The sequence below is a fragment of the Colobus angolensis genome, unplaced genomic scaffold (assembly GCF_000951035.1).
Source record: "Colobus angolensis palliatus isolate OR3802 unplaced genomic scaffold, Cang.pa_1.0 Scaffold2, whole genome shotgun sequence".
NCBI lineage: Eukaryota > Metazoa > Chordata > Mammalia > Primates > Cercopithecidae > Colobus > Colobus angolensis.
Genome location: NW_012115154.1, coordinates 17,044,706 through 17,067,368, shown reverse-complemented (window position 1 = coordinate 17,067,368; position 22,663 = coordinate 17,044,706). Strand labels below are relative to the sequence as shown.

At 39.8% G+C, this 22,663-nt stretch overlaps 1 protein-coding gene across 2 annotated transcripts in view; it reads right to left on the bottom strand.

Moving 5' to 3' along the window:
* Nucleotides 1-22,663, bottom strand: part of CUL1 (cullin 1) — a 104,799-nt gene that overhangs the window by 28,974 nt on the left and 53,162 nt on the right. For both annotated transcript variants that reach the window (XM_011941416.1, XM_011941415.1), the window contains exons 3-9: nucleotides 18,465-18,639; nucleotides 15,468-15,635; nucleotides 12,886-12,936; nucleotides 12,602-12,692; nucleotides 11,746-11,909; nucleotides 5,563-5,725; nucleotides 4,552-4,682 (exon numbers count right to left, since the gene is read on the bottom strand). In XM_011941416.1, coding sequence (XP_011796806.1) covers nucleotides 4,552-4,682; nucleotides 5,563-5,725; nucleotides 11,746-11,909; nucleotides 12,602-12,692; nucleotides 12,886-12,936; nucleotides 15,468-15,635; nucleotides 18,465-18,639 — 943 coding nt within the window. The remainder of the gene's footprint in view (nucleotides 1-4,551; nucleotides 4,683-5,562; nucleotides 5,726-11,745; nucleotides 11,910-12,601; nucleotides 12,693-12,885; nucleotides 12,937-15,467; nucleotides 15,636-18,464; nucleotides 18,640-22,663) is intronic.

Genomic DNA, 22,663 nt, shown 5'->3' with positions numbered 1-22,663 from the left:
CTTTGAGTTGAAACACCGACTACATCATGCAGCTAAAAATACTCCTCAATTTGGGATTATGTTTCAATAAACCCATCATATACTGAACCTGTTTTTTTTTTTGGGGGGGGAGACAGTCTCATTCTGTCACACAGGCTGGAGTACAGCAGTGCAATCTTGGCTCACTGCAACCTCCACTTCCTAGGTTCAAATGATTCTCCTGCCTCAGCCTCTGGAATAGCTGGGATTACAGATGCCCGCCACCACGCCCAGCTAATTTTTGTACTTTTAGTAGAGATGGGGTTTCGCCATGTTGGCCAGGCTGGTCTTGAACTCTTGACCTCAGGTGATCTGCCCGCCTTGGCCTCCCAAAATTCTGGGATTACAGGTGTGAGCCACTGCGTCCGGACCTGAATGTGTGACAATATTTTCAATGTACAACAGAGTATCATAAATGCCTATTGCTTTTAGGCCATTTTAAAGTCAAAAAAATCATTAAGGTGAGCCATTCTAAGTAGGAGACTGTAGTTGCTTTGGTCAACTAAGAAAAATTAAGAGCCTAGCACAGGGCTAGGCACACACTGTGGGCATTCGATTCTTTTTAAAATGACCACATGAAGGAATGGCCTCTGCTTTCAAGACGCTCCCCTTCAAGCCTCACTACGTGGATGGGGGCCATCGCTTTCTATATTTTAATATAGATTATTTTTCGATACATTCCCAACCTGTTCCTGGGCCAGCAATCATGCATGGGGTCACCTGCCTATTAAACAAGCCATTTCTCCTATTCCTTGCTCAGCTTGAAACCAGTTTTAAATCCCATCCTTGAATATTTGTGTGCAAAGTTCCCGAAGTCCTCCTGGCGCCCCAGTGCAATAGGCTGATTGCCTCACATATCAGTTGAGCACAGATGCCCTTGATCATGAGGCTCTCTGAAGACTGGAGAGAACGCTTCCAACAGAGCGGACTCCTGACGGACATCCCCGCCCGCCGACTCCCAGGTTCACAGGGCTTTCCCTTCAGTTTCCCTTCACTGAGGGCTACCAGCTTTTAGGTGGTGAGAGGGAGATGCCATGAGGGAAGTTCCCTTTGAGCCAGTTTTCCAGAAATAGCCTTTAATTTTTAAATTGGTTTTAACTAGGAAAAAAAAAATGCCTTAAGAAAAATTCATAAGTAGGTTCTAAAACAATGAAGACAAAAAATATTTGACTTACATGATAAACTGGAAAGCTCTAAGAATTTCAGTCTAGGCCAGATATTAGCAGTAAAACCGGTTTTCTAACCAAATTAGTGGTATAAAAGGACTAGCCAGATAAGAAACTGTTTTTGGCCTCTCAAAGGAGTTTATTTCATAAATAACAGCTTCAGTGTAACATACATAGTGTTCTACTCCAGAGAAAGACACAGGACTGATATTACACTTTTTTGCACTTAAAAAAATCACTTAGGTCGTGCCTTCTACGGCATTTAAAATGCTAATTACAAATGATTCTCATACACTATGATTCAACTTAATTAGACAAAAATTTTTAAAATTTAAAAATTGTGTTCTCAAAGTAATTAAATCCCACTTAAAATCATATACAATATTTCTAACTTTTACTAACCTTTTTTTCTCCTGATTTTTCATAATCAGTGGGTTTTTGAAAATAATTATGGTTTGGGTTATAATCTGTCTTCTACATTTACCACATAAATGATAAAAACTAAAACCTATTTAAAAGTATTTGTTTTTTAGCAGCTGTGTTTCCTTCTTACAATAAGTAATCAAGCACCTACTGTGTGCCAGGCTATGGCCTGGGCACCCACGTTCCCTCTGAGCTTCAATTCTATGGGCTTTTCCAGAGATGGTGAATGGGGGTAGCAAGCGTGAGCTCAGAGCAGGGAAGGGCACGAGGAACCCACACACCAGGCAGACAACATTCCAACAGGAGGAGCCAATGGCAAGTTAACAAATAAGAATAAAACTGGATTTTAGAAACACTCCTTTTGCAGAAAATTGGAAAAGTATTTGCTTTCCTGAACATTTTACTTCATAAGCACAACAATTAAAAACCCAGAGTTTCATGAGTTCAGTGTAGAAACAGTTCTTATGTAAACAATAAATAGAATCAGTAACTTACTAAGAAAACTAATATTTGACTTTTGCGAGTGAAGGTGGATGCAACGTGGGTTTACTGAGCTATAACTCTTCTTCATGGGGGAAAATCTTGTTTTGGTTCTTAAACTCAGGTTAATAAGTGGCTTAGATTTAAGTAGTACAAGCATTGTTTAAAAGTTTGATTTCTCATAAAATGTAACTGCTGGTAAAGACAGTTTATTTGTGTTGTCATTGCTGACAGATGAAGCTTCCTCAAATAGAGAAATGATTTTACATAGAAGGTATATACTTTTGCTTTAACCGGTCGAGTTAGGTAAATGTCAGATTCAAGACTCCCATTGACAAAGTCAATCGGACAGCATTTATTCAGTGCCCAGAATATCAGGCAGCTAATTGTATCCAAGAAAGAAAACAATCGGACATAAGAATCATAGCTGATTATTTCTCCAATTTAGAATCTTACTTTGGTTTGGAAAAGATGAACATTAGAATTAATATCCCATCTTTCCTATAAAACTGAAAAAGTAATTTATAATGCCTTTTTTTTTTTTCCTTTCTTCCTTTTAAAGGAGACAGGGTCTCACTACATTGCCCTAGCTGGTCCCGAACCCCTGGGCTCTCGTGACCCTCTTGCCTCAGGCTTCTGAGTAGCTGGGTACACACCACTATATCCAGCTATCATGTTTATTTTAAATCTAACTATATTCACATAGAACACAAGTTCCCTAAGGCCAATCTCATACCTAGTATATAGCAATTTACATGAAAAAACCAAAAACTGCTTCGTTAATCTATCTGATGACATAACAGACTTCCCGCTTAATTCATTTCACAGAAAGTCAAGTAATTTACTTGGCTCTGCTGCCCATATAGGTAAATTGAGTTCTGACTCAACAACTGGGAAGGCATCTTCTTTTTTTTTTTTTTTTTGAGACGGAGTCTCGCTCTGCCGCCCAGGCTGGAGTGCTGTGGCCGGATCTCAGCTCACTGCAAACTCCGCCTCCCAGGTTCACGCCATTCTCCTGCCTCAGCCTCCCGAGTAGCTGGGACTACAGGCGACTGCCACCTCGCCCGGCTAATTTTTTGTATTTTTTAGTAGAGACGGGGTTTCACCGTGTTAGCCAGGGTGGTCTCGATCTCCTGACCTCGTGATCCTCCCGTCTCGGCCTCCCAAAGTGCTGGGATTACAGGCTTGAGCCACCGCGCCCGGCCGGCATCTTCTATTACTGAAAAAATGTCTTCACTAAATTGGCCCCTTCTGAATCACAGGGGGTGAGGGGTGTGGGTGTGTGTGTGTGTGTGTGTGTGTGTGTGTGTGTGTGTGAGAATCAGGCCCTTTAAAGGAACATTTAGCTTGGAAATAAATTCATAAAAACTGAAGGGTAATTTTTAAATGAGTTTTTTAAATTAAAAAAAATCGCGTGTACTCATCAGAACATGCAGCAGTCATCACTGCTGAGCAATTAGTGCCCTGATTTGAGCACTTTACATGTGTTATTTATTCACAAATATCCTATGAGAGAGGCATTATCACTCTATTTAAAAAAAATAAAAATAAAATAAAATGACAGAGACAGAAGTAACTCGCCAAGGGTCAGACAGCTGTCAATGGTGGAGCTCTGAGTGCAGGCAGCCTGGCCAGGCTCTGGAATCACCACACGGTAAAGACACTGTATGTGCCGACACTGAGGACTCCATACTTAAGTTTTTACTAAAACCTAGAGATCTTTTTCACAAAATCCACGGCTAAGCCAGTTCCCTCCCATATTGTGGGCATAAAATTGTTTTTAAAAACCTAAAGGAAAGCCTTATACTAAACCCTTTAATAATTCCTAGAGGCGGCTGAGTGCCAGCAGGAGCTCCAATATTAAACATGGAAAAGAAGCCTTCCAAAGATAACAGAAAAGGAAGGATTAAAAAAACACTATTTTTGATAATGCTATCAAAAATAATTAATCATTATGCACAATAAAGTCAAAACAAGAGAAGCTTTCTGCATTCAGACATAAGAACCAATATGTTTTAGCAGCTTTTCTTCTCGGCCAGGTGTGATGACTCATGCCTATAATTCCAGCACTTTGGGAGGCCAAGGCGGGCAAATCACCTGAGGTCTGCAGTTCAAGACCAGCCTGGCCAACATGGTAAAACCCCGTCTCTACTAAAAAAACAAAAATTATCCAGGCATGGTGGCAGGCGACTATAGTCCCAGCTACTCGGGAGGCTGAGGCAGGAGAATGGCGTGAACCCAGGAGGCGGAGCTTGCAGTGAGCCGAGATGGCGCCACTGCACTCCAGCCTGGGCGACAGAGCCAGACTCCACCTCAAAGAAAAAAAATAAAGCCAAAGCAAGGTTCTCAGAGTTCTAATGAACATGTTACCACTTAGATTTGGAAGTAGAGATGCATAACACATGCTTGCAGTTCACATGTGGAAATAATCAGCGTGACTGATTGTCAGTGAAATCTTACTTACATTTAAAGCGGCTTCTCCACACTTTTCAATGGCTGCAAGACCCTGATTATGAATGTGTGTCTCCAACAGTTTTTTCAGTTCTCCTAGGCCATCCTGGATTCTAGATACAAGATTATACATGCGTCCCAAATCTGAAAGAGGAAGAAACCCCTTTTATGCACTGAAACAAACTTTGCATATCCATTCTACTAATTATGTATTTATACTGAGATGAAAAATACTCTGCAATAACCAGGTTTTTACACTTTAATAACCAATAGCATTTAATTATAACCAAATATTCTCTATTTGGTATACGTATATTTTGCTAAAAGTAACAATGAAATTATGCTATTGTAAGTTTATTTTCCTCCTTACTATTAGAAACCACTAACATAAGAATAAGCAAAAAAATATATATATATATCAGAAACAACTCTAATGCTTCCTAAAATTCTCAAGATTGAAATAGTATTTATGCCTGACACATAATAGGCACTCAAATATTTGTTTAAAAATAATGAATATATTTGAGAATATGGATTTCTATCTCAACTATAAAAACAAATGAATTAAGAAAAGGTCTCCCAAATTCTTCATTTAAGACATGTATATAGCATACAGTTACTTTGTGAGGACCACAGAAGAAAAACCCAAACTTCAATCTTTTATTGAGCTCCTAACACGCCCCAGGTAAAACATGGGAGTGGTTAAGGGAAATATAAGATGACGGTCTCCTCATTTTAGAGAATTTTTAAAGGAAGAACAGTCAAGAGAAATCTTAGGGTAGCATCATTTAATGCTAAAGTGTATGCAGCAAGTCATACTCTAAATACACTCTTCCCTCAAGTCAAACCAAAATGCTCTGCAGAAGTCTGAAATCGGTACATAACGATGTACAAACCCATGCATCTTTTAAAAAATGACTGACATGGCCAAGTAATGCCGTTGACTTGAGAGTCTAGAATCTCAAGCAGTATCAAAACAGCAGATAATAATAAATACCTACGTTTTATGAGTCTTACGGCTCACCTTCATTTTTGTCAGCATCCAATAAATTCTGAAATTCTGTGTGGAAAATTTCCAAGTGTTTTTCAATGAGGACTTGTTCACATTTCCTTGCTAATTCATCTTGTGTGCTTTCATGAAGGTAAACCTGAACTCTTCGTTGTTCCTCAAGCAGACGAGCCTCTGCCTGCAGAAAATTAATTCAAGTGAATGGTTTTGATTCATTGGTAAAGAACTGTTACAATTCTTTAATATGTAAATTAAAGGAAATTGAATAATGGCAAATTAAATTCACATGCCAGCTCTAATAAAATACGATTAAGAAAATAAGGGAGGGCTGGGCATGATGGCTCACACCTGAAATCCCAGCATTTTGGGTAGCTGAGGCAGGAGGATTGCTTGAGGCCAGGATTTTGAGACCAGCCTGGGCAACACAGTGTGACCCTGTCTCTAAAAAAAAAAAATTAGCCACGTGTGGCATGCACCTGTAGTCCTTCCTAGCTACTCAGGAGGCTGAGGCAGGAGGATGGCTTGAGCCTAGGAGTTAAAGGATATAGTGAGCTATGATCGTGCTGCTGCATTTCAGCCTGGGCAACAGAGCAAGACTCTGTCTCTCAAAAAACAGAAAGAAAGAAAAAGGAAAAAGTTCTTTGATTTTACAGTAAACAACCATATTTAAATAGCCACTGATGTCTGCCATTTTCTCTGCAATATGTATTTCCATTTCAAACTTCCTTTTTCAGTGCCCTAACAACATCATTATTAACAGTTCAAATGTCTTTACATCCATTTGAACCCTCAGAGAGTGGTATTTTATCTTTTTGAGGTAATGTCTCTGCCACTCTAAGAAATGAATGCATCTTCTGTGCAGATACTAAGATGTGCTACTTTAGATTAAAAACTACCTGAAGCCAAGAGTCACACAAATATAAGCCCTGAAGTGATTACATGGAAATCATCATCAGAAATCAGACTTTTCAAAAATTTAAAGAGAAACTACTAAATTATCAAAGCAAGGAAGAAATTTCAATAAATTATTCAAGTGATCTGAATAAAGAGAATTATATTTTGAATTATAAAAATGCCAATACTCTCCAAAACGATTTTTTTTAAAAAAATATATTATTTTCAGAGACAGGATCTTGGCCCTGTCTCCCAGGCTGGAGTGTAGTGGCACAATCACAGCTCACTGCAGCTTCAAACTCCTAGGCTCAAGTGATCCTCCTGCCTCAGCCTCCTCTGTAGCTGGGACTACAGGTGCAAGCCGCCACACCCGGCTAACTTTTTAATTTTTTCTAGAGACAAGGTCTCACTATGTTGCTCAGGCTGGTCTCAAACTCCTGGCTTCAAGTGATTCTCCTACCTCGGCTTCCCAAAGTTCTGGGATTATAGGGTGTCCAGCTACCGTGCCTTGCCCAGAGTTTCAAATTCAGTATAATTTTGGAGAAATCTGGAAAAATTCAACTGGTAATGAATCAATACTCAAGAGCCAAGAAAACATAAAATGAAAAAATGATTGGGTGGGACTTGTACTATCAAGAACTAATAATAATGGGACAATTGTTTAAACCACCTAAATCAGAACCTTATTACACATTCTAAATAGCTAAATGTGAAAAATAAACTTGGAAAATATCTGTAGTATGTATCAAAAGGTCAATATTCTTAATATATAATGATCTCCAGCAAAGCAGTGAGTACCTCCAAATAAAAACATGAGGAAGAGAAGACAACTCATAAGTGAAGAAATAGAAAAAAGCTTGAAGTTATTGCATTTCCAATAAGAGTTATTGTATATTCAGTTAATGAAATATCATTACCCACTAAAATAAACACCAACTACTAATAACAAATCATTAGTGAACAAGATACAAAAAACCTATACCATGATTCCAATGTGGTTTATATAATCAGCAACAGTGCCCCAGGCTTGTAGGTTTATGTTATTTATATTTTCCAAAAAGTCTACAGTTAATGTGTAATTTTGTTTTTCTGATTACAAAGCTATTTTAAAACAATAAATGCTGCTTCATATCTAATGATCCACTAACACTGATAACTCAAGAACCTAAAGCTGGTGGAATATAGAACATGCAAACCAAACAGCACCACTTTTTCTGTTTTAAGTTAAAACTCTTTCTTGGAAGAACATAATCATCTCAGGCAGCAAAACATACTTTTACCCCTTCCCAGATGAAAGATTAGGCTTTGATGCCATTGCTGATTCATCCTCTGAGAGGCAAAGCTCTCCACCTCTTAGTCTACAGACCCTTCCTTCAGGGCTGAGGGGCACGAAGAGTGAACAGGTACCTAGGTGATTACAGAAACATTCATGGCCGAGGGGCCTCAACACTAGCTTATTTTATATATTGGCAAGGAAACCAAGGTTGTAGGTATTGTCATCAGGTTTCAGAAAGGACAGTCATTTAGGTTCTCTATTGATTCCAAGTCAAACAGGCTCCTGATCATCACTGTACTTGGCAGACTGTTATATTAGAACACCAAGGTCAAATTCAAATGACTAAATAAAATATGCAATTAAAGATGGTCTTTATTACTTCAACGAGGATTTGTTCTCAGTAAAAACAAAAGGAAAATAAAAACCAAAAAAGACAGGCACATTAATGAAGTATGGTATTTTTTTAAAGTTTTTAAAAATTGACATTAGAAATCTAGTCATACACAGATTCTGTAGCTCAGATCAGTCTCAATCGTATAAGACAGTCAAATCTTTCAGAAACACTAACATGGTTCACTCTTCAAAGCCATCTTTGGAAAGACAAGCCAAATATTCCAGATGTTTCCTCTAAAACACTCCTAATAGAGAAAAGTGAACACAAACCCAGGGAATCTGAACTGCTCTCAACTGGCTAGAATTTGCCGAGTATTTCTTGAAGGGTCATGTTTTATCTCAATGTTGTTCTATTTCCTGATAGAATGTTTGTTGTAATGTAAACATAATTGCTCCCTAAATTATTAAGTAAGATTTGCCACCCTTTATCCTGTGGTTTTGCATCCTCCCAGGCATACACTGGAGGTTCTGTGGGATATATATTTGTAATACCAAATACATTAGCCTTGCTCTTTGCCACACACCATTCTTAGCACCTTTTAACAAATAAATACCTCATGTTAAAATTTGTAAATACTGGCTGGGCGCGGTGGCTCAGGCCTGTAATCCCAGCACTTTGGGAGGCTGAGACGGGCGGATCACGAGGTCAGGAGATCGAGACCATCCTGGCTAACACGGTGAAACCCCGTCTCTACTAAAAACTACAAAAAACTAGCCGGGCAAGGTGGCGGCGCCTGTAGTCCCAGCTACCCGGGAGGCTGAGGCAGGAGAATGGCGTGAACCCGGGAGGCGGAGCTTGCAGTGAGCTGAGATCCGGCCACAGCACTCCAGCCCAGGTGACAGAGCGAGACTCCGTCTCAAAAAAAAAAAAAAATTGTAAATACTAAAGCTCACTTAATCCGCACTATTACCTATTATTATTATTCACATTTTACAGATAAGGAAATTGAAGAACAGAAGCATTAAGGTCAGCCCCCTAATAAATGGTAGGGTGGGGATTTAAAACTAGACTCATAGCACAGTTTGAGATGCAAGGCTATAGGATGAGAGCAGAATTACATGGTCAAATTCCAATCTTACGCTTATAGACTCTCCACATTATCAACTTTCAGAATGCGATGGAAGTCGTGTCTGGTGTGATCCAGGTGGATTTGGGCCAAACCTTTAACTCCTCTAGAAATGAATCCCCTGTATGGGAACCAGGATGTAGGAAGCACACTGCTTCCTTGAAGGCAGGGCTCATGCTGGATTGGACGCATCCAGGCCATTGGAAATCCTTGCTCCTCAACTGTCTTTGGTGTCAGGCCTGGTTTTCAAAACAGATTTACCTGTTCTGGGATTGCTTCCGTAGTTCTAGCCTAAAACACTGGTTTCCTTGCCCTAGAGCACTACTACTTCATCATTGTGGACAAAGGAGATGACCACAATCCTCTAATCAACCCATAAAAAGAACAGGCTCGCACCACTGTCATGGATGCGCACCTGGATAAGAGGTCTTTAGGGACATAAAGTTTTAAAAGAATCACCACATACAGCAGAGTTTAATAAGAGAAGTGTTTAGGAATACAACACTGTCATATTAAACAATGAAATAACAGGCAATGCTAACATTCAAAACAGATTATGTTTCAAAAGTTCATTTGTTAGGCAGTTGTTTGAAACTCTAGGTGAGCTGGTTAGGTTCCAGATCAGCATACAAAAGTCAATTTAGCCCACCATTATACACAAGGAACTATTAATATTCCAAGTATAATACTCTGAATAGTTCCATTTTTGTTAAATTTTGAGATAGCAGAAATTTGTCAAGGACTTTCAACTTCAAACTTCTAAGCCCATTTATAACCACTATCTCCTATAGGAAAACACATCCAGGTCACCACAAACAAACCAGACAGAACTTTCTCTATGAGGTGAGCAGAGCTGTTGCTTTTAATTGACTTTCTATCTCAGCTTATGGAAAAGAGATTCCGCAGTCCATTCATGCTCCAAGTGAACAGGGAATAAAGGGCAAGCAGGTGTCAGGCTTGCAAAGATCCAGACTCCTGGAGATCTCCTAGTACAAGGGTCCTCAAATGCTGGCCTGTGGGCCAGTATGGGCTCTGTGGCCTGTTAGGAACTGGGCCGCATAACAGGAGGTGACCAGCAGATGAGTGAGTATTACCACCTGAGCTCTGCCTCCTGTCAGATCAGGGGCAGCATTAGATTCTCATAGGAGCTCGAACCCTATTGTGAACTATGCATGTGAGGATCTACGTTGTGTGCTCCTTAGATCTGAGGTGGAACAGTTTCATCCCCAAATCATCCCCCTTCTTCCCCCCACCGCCGTCCGTGATGCCAAAAGGGTTGGGGACCACTGTACTACTATAGCTAGGTCAAGGGTCAGCAAACCGTAGCCTGTAGGCCAAATTCGGCCTGCCTGCCTTTTCCTGTAAATAAAGCTTTATTGGAACCCGGCCACACTCATTGGTGTACATATCCCACTGGCTGCTTTGTGCTGCAATGGCACAGTTGAACAGCTGCAAAAGAGATCACATAGCTCACAAAGCCGAAAGTATTTCCTATCTAGCCCTTTACAAGATAAGTTTGCTGACTCCAGACCTATGTCATTCCTTAGAGTCTAAATCCAGGATGTCTATATTTCTTTTCTTCTTTTTTTTTTTTTTTGAGACGGAGTCTCGGTCTGTCATCCAGGCTGGAGGGCAGTGGCACAATCTCGGCTCACTGCAACCTCCGCCTCCCAGGTTCAAGTGATTCACCTGCCTCAGCCTCCTGAATAGCTGGGACTACAGGTTTGTGCCACCACGCCCGGCTAAATTTTTTTGCATTTTTAGTAGAAACGGGGTTTCACCACGTTGGTCAGGCTGGTCTCAAACTCCTGACCTCAGGTGATCCACTTGCCTCGGCCTCCCAAAGTGCTAGGATTACAGGCGTGAGCCACCGTGCCAGCCAGGATATCTGTATTTCTAAGAAAGAGAACAAAGAGTAGTAATTCTACTAGATCTTTATTATCAGCGGGCCATAGTTACTCACATCTGTAATCCCAGCAATTTGGGAGGCCCAGGTGGCAGGATCACTTGAGCCTAAGAGTTTGAGACCAACCTGGGCAACCTATCTCTACAAAAATAAAACAATTAGCTGAGTGTGGTGGCTCATGCCTCTAATCCCATTACTTCTGGAGGCTGAAGTGGGACGATAGCCATCCTCTCATATTAGAATTTAAATCCTAGTTTCAGAAGAACTTTTCATCTAATATAATCCTGAAAGCTATGTAACAGATTCTTAGGGGTATTTTAGAAGAAAAAAAGGAAAAGCTTAAAGTTTGCAAATCTGAGAATATTTGTTTCTTAAAATTTTCTCATTGACGTGACTGTTATGCCATAAACAGTTTAAAAAGTCATGTAGCTATTATGGTTATATCCTTAGAACAGCAAGGAGAACTCTTAGTCATGATTACCAAATTAATTTATAGAAGCTCCTTGGAGAATTAGGAGAAGCACTTGCACCTGATGAAGACACTACAGAAAAACAATGCCCAACAAATGACTTGTAAAGAAAGCTGTATATGCTAAAAAGAACTCACTTGAGTAGCAATGACTTTAACTTAAGTCTACTTAAAGTACTATATTTAAGCTTACCTTTTTCATATATTCAGTAACTGGGTTCTGCTGCAAGAATTCAGTACTCTCTCTGGTATAAAATCTCTCTGTGTCAGCCAAAAATTGAGATTCAAAGGATTCTTTATACACTGTTAACGTAGGGCCCTTTGCAAATGCATCATCTTCATTCAGCCCCAATTCCACTAGAAATGAATATGAGCTATATTTCAATTACCCTATTTTTTTGGTTATATTTCACAGAATATACTTAGGTGTAGCATTCAGTTTAAGTTATGTTTAAAAGGTAAATGTGAAATGGCAGGACATAAGTAACGCTTACTCGCTAGTATTAAAGTACACTCTTTCAATAAAATAAAAAAGGAAAAAAATCCAAGATGTATAAATAGCAAGTAATTCTGACCCATGGCCAGGTATGCTTCAAAATGATGATGAAGTTCCTTTAGAGAACTTTTATATTTCCAAAAGCAATAAAAATAACTAATTTTAAATTTGCAAAGAAATACAATGCTACCCAAGTTTTTAAGACATTGTATTACTTTATCAGTTTCTCAATCTCAATTTTTCAAGCTGATATAGATTTCTGGTTATCATTGAGCTCACACTCTAACATGTCCAGTAATCCACTACGAGACCAGAAAAGAAAATAATTAAAATGTCTATTTCATCAAAATTTCCTTAAGGCACACGGATCAAACAGCTTTTATGTTGGATAAAAACAAAGTCACACTGACTTAAAAAGAAAGAGAAGTACCTTCGTAAATGCTAACAATGTCCTTTATAATATGAAAATATTTTAAAGTGAAATCTGTTAGAGCATTGTCATAATTGCCATTTGATGTGGAAACTTTGAATAAACTAAAGGGAAATTATTTACCGTAAGACTGTACAACTCCACTAATCAATCTTGTATTGATGGTTTCACCATTCCTTTCCTTTTCAATCAGCTTTAAAACAGCATTTGTTACCTTTAGAAAGGATGTAGAAAAACATTACACAGGTTATAGAATATGATATATATTACTACATATCCCTTAAACATTCACAGCCATTAAAGAATGTAAGATGGGATAATGCAAAGGAGTGAGCAGACAAAGGCTAAGCAACGAAACTGTGAAGGGATTTTAAAAGGAACACGCACACGCTCACACCAGTAGGTACCTGTTTATTCAGTGGCCTGAACAGACAGTCTCTCCAAGTCACCAATGCAAGCTGGAGAAAAAAAAGTACAAAATGTCTATACTTTTACTATGTTTTTCCAAGATTGAAGTCATAGGAAATAATCTAAATCTCAAATTACTTCATCAAAATTTCTAGATTACAAGTTGGTCAAAATCTGCTATCATGACGAAATCAGAAAGCCACTCTCTAGAGCCAACAACTTCAAGAGGTATCCAAGCACAGACATTTGTCAGCTCAACTTCTTTATTTATATTTTCTTTAACTGTTGTTGAAAACAGTCTAGGAAAAGTTTAAAAACCGTAATGATTTTTAGGAGTCTGTGATGTTACTGCAGGATACACATTTAGGTCAAGCAGATTTCCAAAAGGAAATGAACCAATATCATCCTGATTCCTATACTAACAACTTTTGAGTCTCAAGAAAGCATTTATATGTGAAAAAGAAAAAAAATCCCATTAGCTATTCCACAATACACACATATTTCAAAAAGGCATGGTGTACACATTTTTGTCAGTTAAAAAAATAAACAAAATGTTAAAGGGGAAGCACAAAAACCCCAAATCAAACAACTAAACCTAGAAAGTTTTGTTAGAACCAGATTAACTACATAGCAAAGTATCATTATGAAGCAGTTAACAATTTTGGTATAGAAACTGGAGCTACACAAACAATAAAAACAAGTCATGCATCCAGGATACATTATGCTTTTCTTTCTTTTCTTTTCTTTTTTTTTTTTTTTGAGACGTAGTCTCGCTCTGTCGCCCAGGCTGGAGTGCAGTGGGGCAATCTCGGCTCCGTGCAAGCTCTGCCTCCCGGGTTCATGCCATTCTCCTGCCTCAGCCTCCCGAGTAGCTGGGACTACAGGCGCCCGCAACCTCGCCCGGCTAATATTTTGTATTTTTAATAGAGACGGGGTTTCACTGTGTGAGCCGGGATGGGATGGTCTCAATCTCCTGACCTCGTGATCCACCCGCCTCGGCCTCCCAAAGTGCTGGGATTACAGGCGTGAGCCACCGCGCCCGGCTCTTTTCTTTTTTTTCTTTAGACAGGATCTCACTCTGTCACTCAGGGTAGATAGAGTCCAGTGGTAGGATCATGGCTAACTGCACCCTCCACCTCCTGGGCTCAAGCGATCCTCCCACCTAAGCCTCATGTGTGGCTGGGACTATAGGTGCGTCACCATGCCTGGATACACATTTTTGTAGGTCTCATTATGCTTCCCGGGCTGGTCTCCTGTCTCGGTCTCCCAAAGTGCTAGGATTACAAGCACGAGCCACTGCAACTAGCGTTATGTTTTTCTTTTAAATTTGTCAAAAGTGAAGCTACAAAGTATTGCTATTATAGCAACATTCTTGGATATGGTGATTAACTCCTTTATGTAGAATCTGACATTTTAACAAAACTAGTTTTAAAGGGCATTGCCTGTGTTGATCTGACAGTCTATGAACAGACTGTTCTGGGTCCTCCCTTAATTGCTGTAGAACACTGGTTCTCAAATTGGAGCATGCATCAGAATTGTCTGGAGAGCTTCTGAGTCCTCCCTTAATTGCTCTAGAACACTGGTCCTCAAACTGGAGCATGCATCAGAATTGTCTGGAGAGCTTGGTAAAACATTGCTGGGCCCCATCTCCAGAGTTTCTCTTTAAGTCTAGGATGAGGCCTGAGAATGTGCATTTCTAACAAGTCCCCAGGTGATGCTGACAGAGCAGGTTTGGGGACCTGATACAGTTTGGCTATGCCCCCACCCAAATCTCACCTTGAACTATAGCTCCCATAATTCCCACATGTTGCGGGAGGCACTCAGTGGGAGAGAACTGAATCATAGGGGTGGTCCCCCCACACTGTTCTCATGGTAGTGAATAAGTCTCACGAGATCTGATGGTTTTATAAGGGTTTCTGCTTTCGCTTGGCTCTCATTCTGTCTTGCCTGCCACCATGTAAGATGTACCTTCTGCCATGATTATGAGGCCTTCCCAGCCATGTGGAACTGTTAAGCCCATTAAACTTTTCTTTATAAATTACCCAGTCTCAGGTAGTTTTTTATCAGAAGTTATGAAAACAGACAAATACAGGACCATACTTTGAAAGCCAATGGACAAAAAAACCCCTTTTGTTGACTGAAGCAACATATATTAATGAGGGTGATTTAGTAATTAATTCAGGGTCCTCTCCCTGAAGCAGGGTTTCCCAGACTATAAAGCATAGGAGGGCTAATCCTCAGGGCTCGCCCTCAGGTATGGCACCTGATTTGCCTGGGACTGCCAGGACTCAGGACTTTCAATGAGAAAACTCATGCAGTTCCATGCAAATTGTGATGGTAGGGTCAGGTAATTAAAGAAGAAATTTTTAAAAAGCAAATGCAGAAATGGACAAATTGTATTTTAGAACTCCAATTTACCCATTCTTCTACTTTCTTGCTAAAAAATATTTAAGGGACATTTATTGATAAAACAATGAAAATTAGTTTACTACTCTGAAAAAAAGATTAATATTTGCCTAGATTCTCTTACTAAAAGACAATTTACCATTTTTAAAAAACACATTTAAAACAAAACTCTTACTGAATAGATTTCATATATTCCTTTTCGTCCTTCGTCACATTCACGGCGAACCCAATGTCTATTGAGGTAGGCACAAATTCCATTCAGTACTTTGCTTGAAAATCGATAATCTTCCCATTGTTGAGTGTAGAATTTCAGTACACTCTCATCCATCAAATCTTCTCCATCCTAAAAACAAGTTAACTAAAACTTTAAGATGACTAATTTGTCACATTATAAATTAAAAATGAAAGTAACATCTACTGTATTAAAATACATTGATACATGTGATTTTAGATGGCTTCTTTAAATTATTCTGTATATAAAAACATGCTAATAAACTCACAAGAATATAGTAAAATAATTCTTTCATCTCAAATTAGACAGGAACATTTTTCATGGTATTAAATATCCACAAACACTCAAAAAAAGTACCCTGAACATTTGATATGCAGGTAATTCCTTTTTATTAAGAAATTTACCTCAAAATCATCTGTATTTTTAATATTTTGTTTAAAAAAAAATTTGGCCAAGTACAGTGGCTCACACCTGTAATCCCAGCACTTTGGGAGGCCGAGGTGGGCAGATCACTTGAGGTCAGGAGTTCAAGACCAGCCTGGCCAACATGGTGAAACCCTGTCTCTGCTAAAAATACAAAAGTTAGCCGGCTGTGATGGTGCATGCCTGTAGTCCCAGCTATTCGGAAGGCTGAGGCAGGGGACTCACTTGAACCCAGGAGACGGAGGCTGCAGTAAGCCAAGATCCTACCACTGCACTCTAGCCTGGGCAACAGAGCAAGACTCTGCCGCCCCCTCCCCAAAAAAGAAATCAAATCAACATGTCCTACTCAGCCATTCAGACAACGAGGCTAATACTATTCAATTTTTAAATGTATCTTCTTCCTTCTTAAAAACCATAAAAACACTTTTTTGTGGTAATCTATAAAAATAATGTGAGTACGATAGTATAACAATACTTCCTCTTTAACAAGCCCTCATAAAGAAAATGTGCATTTACCAAAATTATTTTTATCCAGATTTCCAAAACTCGAGTCACGAATTATTTGAAGGAGACTAACTTGAAATTTTTTCTTAGGGATGAACGGCATCTACAAAGTAAGCTTTACCCTTTAAAAACGTTAATGGCACTGTATGGCAGCACTGCCATTTAGGTGTGTGGAGCAGAGAAGCACGAAAGAGGAAGGTGGGGGCGGAAGGGCTGCAGGAAGGGCTGGGGCGAGCCCACTGGCTTCTCTGAGCCTCAGTGTCTTCAGTGAAAACTAAATGGCTACGACAGACTTGAAGCTTCACCTGTATAAGGTACATGAGTGACCAAACAAGCCATGTAAAAACCTGATCATCTCTTGACACACATAATTTTTTGTTCATTTAAATTTAAATAATATGAAATGAACTTTAAAATGTAAAGCTAAGCTATTTTGGTTGATGGTACCTGACCTTTTTAAAATACAAAAATATCACTGATGGCATGGTCATCAACATTATTACTTAGCACAATATACTGTTTCTTACTTTAGTACTAAAGAATAATTAATTAGAACATTCACTTTACAATGTGTTATGAATAAAAAGAACAGTGGCTTCAGCAAGACCTTAGAAACACCATGTGAGGAAGATGAAAATAATACACTAGTCACAACTTGTGGCCAGCCAGCTACATACAGTCTGTTAGCGTGATGTTTTAAAGTTTTCAACTAGCTTGTAAAAATAAATTAGGTAAAACAATTTTGCAGCATGCAGAAATTTCTGCACATTGTGTAAATCAAAAATATTTAAAATATATACACAGAAGAGTTCCTGCAAATTTCCCTGGGTTGAGAGTATAGATGTCTTCACTCTGTGACAGTGTAGAACCAGATGAAGGACCCACTTGCTCATCTTGTGGCTAGATACAAGGAGTCACACTGCCTTTGCTACAAAGGATGAAGACCAAGGAAGAAAAAGGCGGGAGATGAAGGGGAAAAGACTCCACCACTGCCCAACCAAAGGCTTGGAGTGGGAGGGACCTATGCTAGAAGGAAATGGATATTCACAGTGAAACTCATCCTAGTCACGAGCACAGCTTCACAGCAGTTTTGAAATACACGTCATGGCCAGGCACTGTGGCTCACACCTGTAATCCCAACACTTTGGGAGACGGAGGCAGGAGGACTGCTTGAGCCCAGGAGTTGGAGACCAGCCTGGGCAACATAAAGAGACCCTGATTCTACAAAAGATTTAAAAATTAGCTGGGAGCTGGGTATGGTGGTACATGCCAGTAGTCCTAGCTACTCAGAAGGCTAAAGCGGGAGGATTGTTTGAGCCCGGGAGTTGGAGGCTGCAATGACCTATGATTGGACTACTGCACTCCAGCCTGGGTGACAGAACAAGATGCTGTCTTTAAAAAAAAAAAAGGGAAAAGAAAAGAAAAAAAAAATACTTCACAACCATGTGTAAAGAGCAAGATCACATTTGAAAAACATGGTTTCCAAGACTGAATAACCTTACAATTATTTATACCCCTGACAGGGAACCCCACACTGGGTTTACAGTAAATGCAGGTAATATGAATACGTATTTGCTTTAAATAAAAAAGTTCATCATTTCTAACAACCAAATCCAAAATGGTTGGTAACTTAAGGAAGGCACTATTATGCTAAAAGGTTATCAAATCTTTCTAATTTAAGAAACAGAATGAGCTGGGCACAGTGGTAAGCATTTGCGTCTCAGCTACTCAGGAAGCTGAAGTGGAAGGATCACTTGAGCCCAGGAAATCAAAAATCCAGCCTAGGCAACATATTGAGATCTCCATCTCGAAAAAACAAAACCCCAGAATATAGTTTATGATGATTTCATATTCACAGTAGGTAAAAGACTATGCAATAGCAAAACAGTCACCCACATTAGTGTCTAAAACATAACAGATGACAGTGAAAGATTTAACAAGTTAGAACCACTATTTCACTCCTTTTTAAAATACCCTGTTATGAATACTCAGTATATATGTGAAACATCTTACCTTAAGAAGATTTGTCAAGTAATTCTTCAAAAATTCCTTAAGTCGTTTATATAATTCCAGGCCAACGAACTGAGCTCCTCCAGGTGTCTGCCCCTTTTTCGACTTAGAAGGAGGAACTCCAGCTCCTCGTGCTTGGTTTGACTGGTGAACACTAGTACAGTAGTTATAAACATGACTTGGAGAGAAGTTAAGGAAACCAACATGTATCACAGACATTAACGGTCATTAACATAAACATATTTTCTTATATTTCATTACCAATGCATTCCCAATATATTAACCAAAACCTGTTAAAAACTAGAGTGGAACAAAGATCCCATTCACACTATCCATAAAGCTAAAAGGCAATAAGCCCCATTCACAAGGTTCTTGGTAGGCCTTGAGAGCAACACCGCCAAGGTGGAGAAGGGAACATTCCAGGAGGGAATAAAAAAATCTGGACCTTTTAGATTATCTAGTGTGACTGACCTTGTGGAAAACTGTCCCAAAAGGAAAATGCAATCACTGACTCCTGGAAAAGCAAACAGCTAACAACAAGCACTGTCTATTATGATGCTCAGCTGTAACTTTTTCAGAGGCACACATTCTAAATATTGAAATAACACAAACTTTATTTTAAAATGACTTAGAGAGCCAAGTCCTTATATTACAATAGTCGCAGACGTCTAAAACTTATCAGTCAATGGCAGCAGTGTCCACACACTACTGAGAAATACAGAGATGTATAAATCACAGCAGAGAGAGCTGATTGCAAAACAGCTGCATCTGCAGGGGGAGCGCAGAGAATGAGAAGATGGGGACAGGCAGGGCAGAGAACCACCATGTTCTGTTGTATCCTTTAAATACGATGAGCTTATCTGCATGTATTATTAATTGACTAAAATGAACGGAAAGATACTTATACTCAGAAAGATCAACAAAACAGAACAAAACAATATTCTGGTATAATTAAGAATTTACTACATAAAGATACTTCAAGACAGTGGGTAAAAGATTATCTAATAAATGGCATGAGGCAAGATATTTCTAAATATTCCATGTTATATTCCAAAATATATGACAAATGGATTAGGATTTAAAATATACAAGCTAAAACAGTAAAACCAAGAATATATATGTGAACACTTATCTGTTCTCAGGTTGGAGTGGCCCTTTCTAAGTAAGGTCATACAAAAAAATGAATTCAGGCCGGGCGTGGTGGCTCACACCTGTAATCCCAGCACTTTGGGAGGCCGAGATGGGGGGATCACAAGGTCAGGAGATTGAGACCATCCTGGCTAACATGGTGAAATCCCGTCTGTTTGGGGTCCCTGACTTCCCACAACATGTCTCTACTAAAAACACACAAAAAAATTAGCCGGGCGTGGTGGTGCACGCCTGTAGTCCCAGCTACTCGGGAGGCTGAGGCAGGAGAATGGCATGAACCCGGGAGGTGGAGGCTGCAGGAAGCCGAGATCACGCCACTGTACTCCAGCCTGGGCGACAGAGCAAGACTCTGTCTCAAAAAAACAAATAAACAAATTCAAAATTATAGATTAAGACGAAATACCTTAAACTAACTATCTTTAATAAATTAAGGTAATTTAAAGCAATAAAAAAAGAATCTCTATGAAAACATGAACAGAATATACCACAGAAAATCTAAAAGGTAAAATAAATACATACTAATGCTCCCAAATCTAATAAAATGCTCAACCAATCTAGGTAGTAATCAAAGAACTGTATTTTAAAACAATGAAAAATTTTATTAACTATTTCAATTGTACAGAGAATCACAGATTACAATAAGCAACTACTGTATACTCATGACCCAGTTTTGACAGATCTTATTGCATTCCCACACTTGTCTCATATTCCATCTATAGCCCCCCTCAACTTTTGAGAAAATAAAACATTACAGGTTATAAGTGAAGCACTATGTTCTCTTCTTTCATCCCACTCCTTCCTCTTACCCTAGCAAACACCACCATGTTTTGGTATATATCATTCCCATGTTTTTATATTTTGCTGGATAAATATATATCAAATACATTTCACATGTCCTACATTTTGTTTTGTTTTTTTGAGATGGAGTTTCACTCTTGTTGCCCAGGCTGGAGTGCAATGGTGTGATCTTGGCTCACTACAACCTCCGCCTCCCGGGTTCAAGCGATTCTCCTGCCTCAGCCTCCCAAGTAGCTGGGATTACAGGCAGATGCCACCATACCTGGCTAATTTTGTATGTTTAGTAGAGATGAGGTTTCTCCATGTAGGTCAGGCTGGTCTCAAACTCCCAACCTCAGATGATCCGCACGCCTCAGCCTCCCAAAGTGCTGGGATTACAGCCGTGAGACACCGCGCCTGGCCATGTTTTACATTTTTAAATTACACAAACTATAACATGTACATTTGCTCTGTCATTTGTTTTTGATGGTATTTGACATAACTACAGCTGTAATATACTGTGTAACACACATTTACAAAACTTTATCAACTCTCTTGGTGGTGGACCTTGATAATGGTCCTTTTGGCAGGTGCCTTTTCTGTGTGTATTTACAAAGCTGCAAAGAATAAAACTAGCAGGTCTCCTTGCATACATGTACAAGTTTCTTGGAGCACATAAATACTAAGTGACAAGAGACGTACATTCTTTTTTTTTTTTTTTTTTGAGACAGAGTCTCACTCTGTCGCCCAGGCTGGAGTGCAGTGATGCGATCTTGGCTCACTGCAACCTCCTGGGTTCAAGCGATTCTCCTACCTCAACCTCCAGAGTAGCTGGGATTACAGGCACCTGCCACCATTCCCAGCTAATTTTTGTATTTTTAGTAGAGACAGGGTTTCACTGTATTGGCCAGGCTGGTCTTGAACTCCTGACCTCAGGCAATCCACCTGCCTCGACCTCCCAAAATTGCTAGGATTACAGATGTGAGCCACCTTGCCAGGCCCTTTTAAACAATTTTTTGTAGAGATGGGGTCTTGCTATGTTGCCCTGGTTGATCCAAAACTCCTGGGCTCAAGCAATCCTCCTGCTTCGGCCTCCCAAAGTGGTAGGTTTAACTTTATTAAGAGTTGCCAACTTGGTGCTACAAAGCGGCTGTCCAGCACCCTGTAGTGCATGAGTTTTCATTGACTACAACCTTGGCCATGCATTCATACTGTGGTTTATCATGGTTTTAATATCCATTTCCAGGGCATAGATAGAGGTTTTTTTTTTTTTTGTTTTTTTTTTTTAAGAGACAGGATCTCACTATGTTGCCCAGGCTAGAGAGCAGTGGCTATTCACAGACATGATCATAGCATGCTACTGCCTCAAACTCTTGGTCTGAAGTGATCTCCCACCTTAGCCTCCTGTGAAGCTGAAAGTACAGGCACATGCCACCACATTGGCTTGACTTAGCACAGTTCTTTTAAGGGCCTTAGGATTTTCAGAATGGTAAGTGAACACTCCTTTCAACAAAGTCACCAGCTACATTCACCCCTAAGAGAGTCAGCCTGTCCTCTGAAGCTTTGACACAAGCATTAACTTCTCTCTAGCTATGAAAATACTAGGTGGCATTGAATACTATGCAGCCATAAAAAAGGATGAGTTCAGGTCCTTCGCAGGGACATGGATGAAGCTGGAAACCATCATTCTGAGCAAACTACTCGCAAGGACAGAAAACCAAACACTGCATGTTCTCACTCATAGGTGGGAAATTGAACAATGAGGACACTTGGACACAGGGCGGGGAACATCACACACCAGGGCCTGTCATGGGGTGGGGGGCTGGGAGAGGGATAGCATTAGGAGAAATACCTAATGTAAACGGCGAGTTAATGGGTGCAGCAAACCAACATGGCACATGTATACCTATGTAACAAACCTGCACATTGTGCACATATATCCTAGAATTAAAAAAAAAAAAAAAAAAGTCCCAGGTGGCATCTCCTTCCAATAGAAGGATGTGCAGTGGGAGTCAGGGCACCAGCAGGGCAGAAGGCCTTGGGGGTATACGCTGTGTGGGGGATGGTGAGACTAACAGAGGGAACTGCTGCTGAGTGTGTGACGCTCCTGGGGGCAAGAGGCCTCCAGAGTGTGCAGGATGTGAGAGGCTCTAGTTTCTGTGTTAAGAGGCCCAAGGAAAGCTTATCACCAGGCTGAGGCTACAAGGACACAAAATTGTAAGACTCAGAATTTTAAGAATTGGCAGCACTTTGGGAGGCTGAGTTGGGCGGATCAC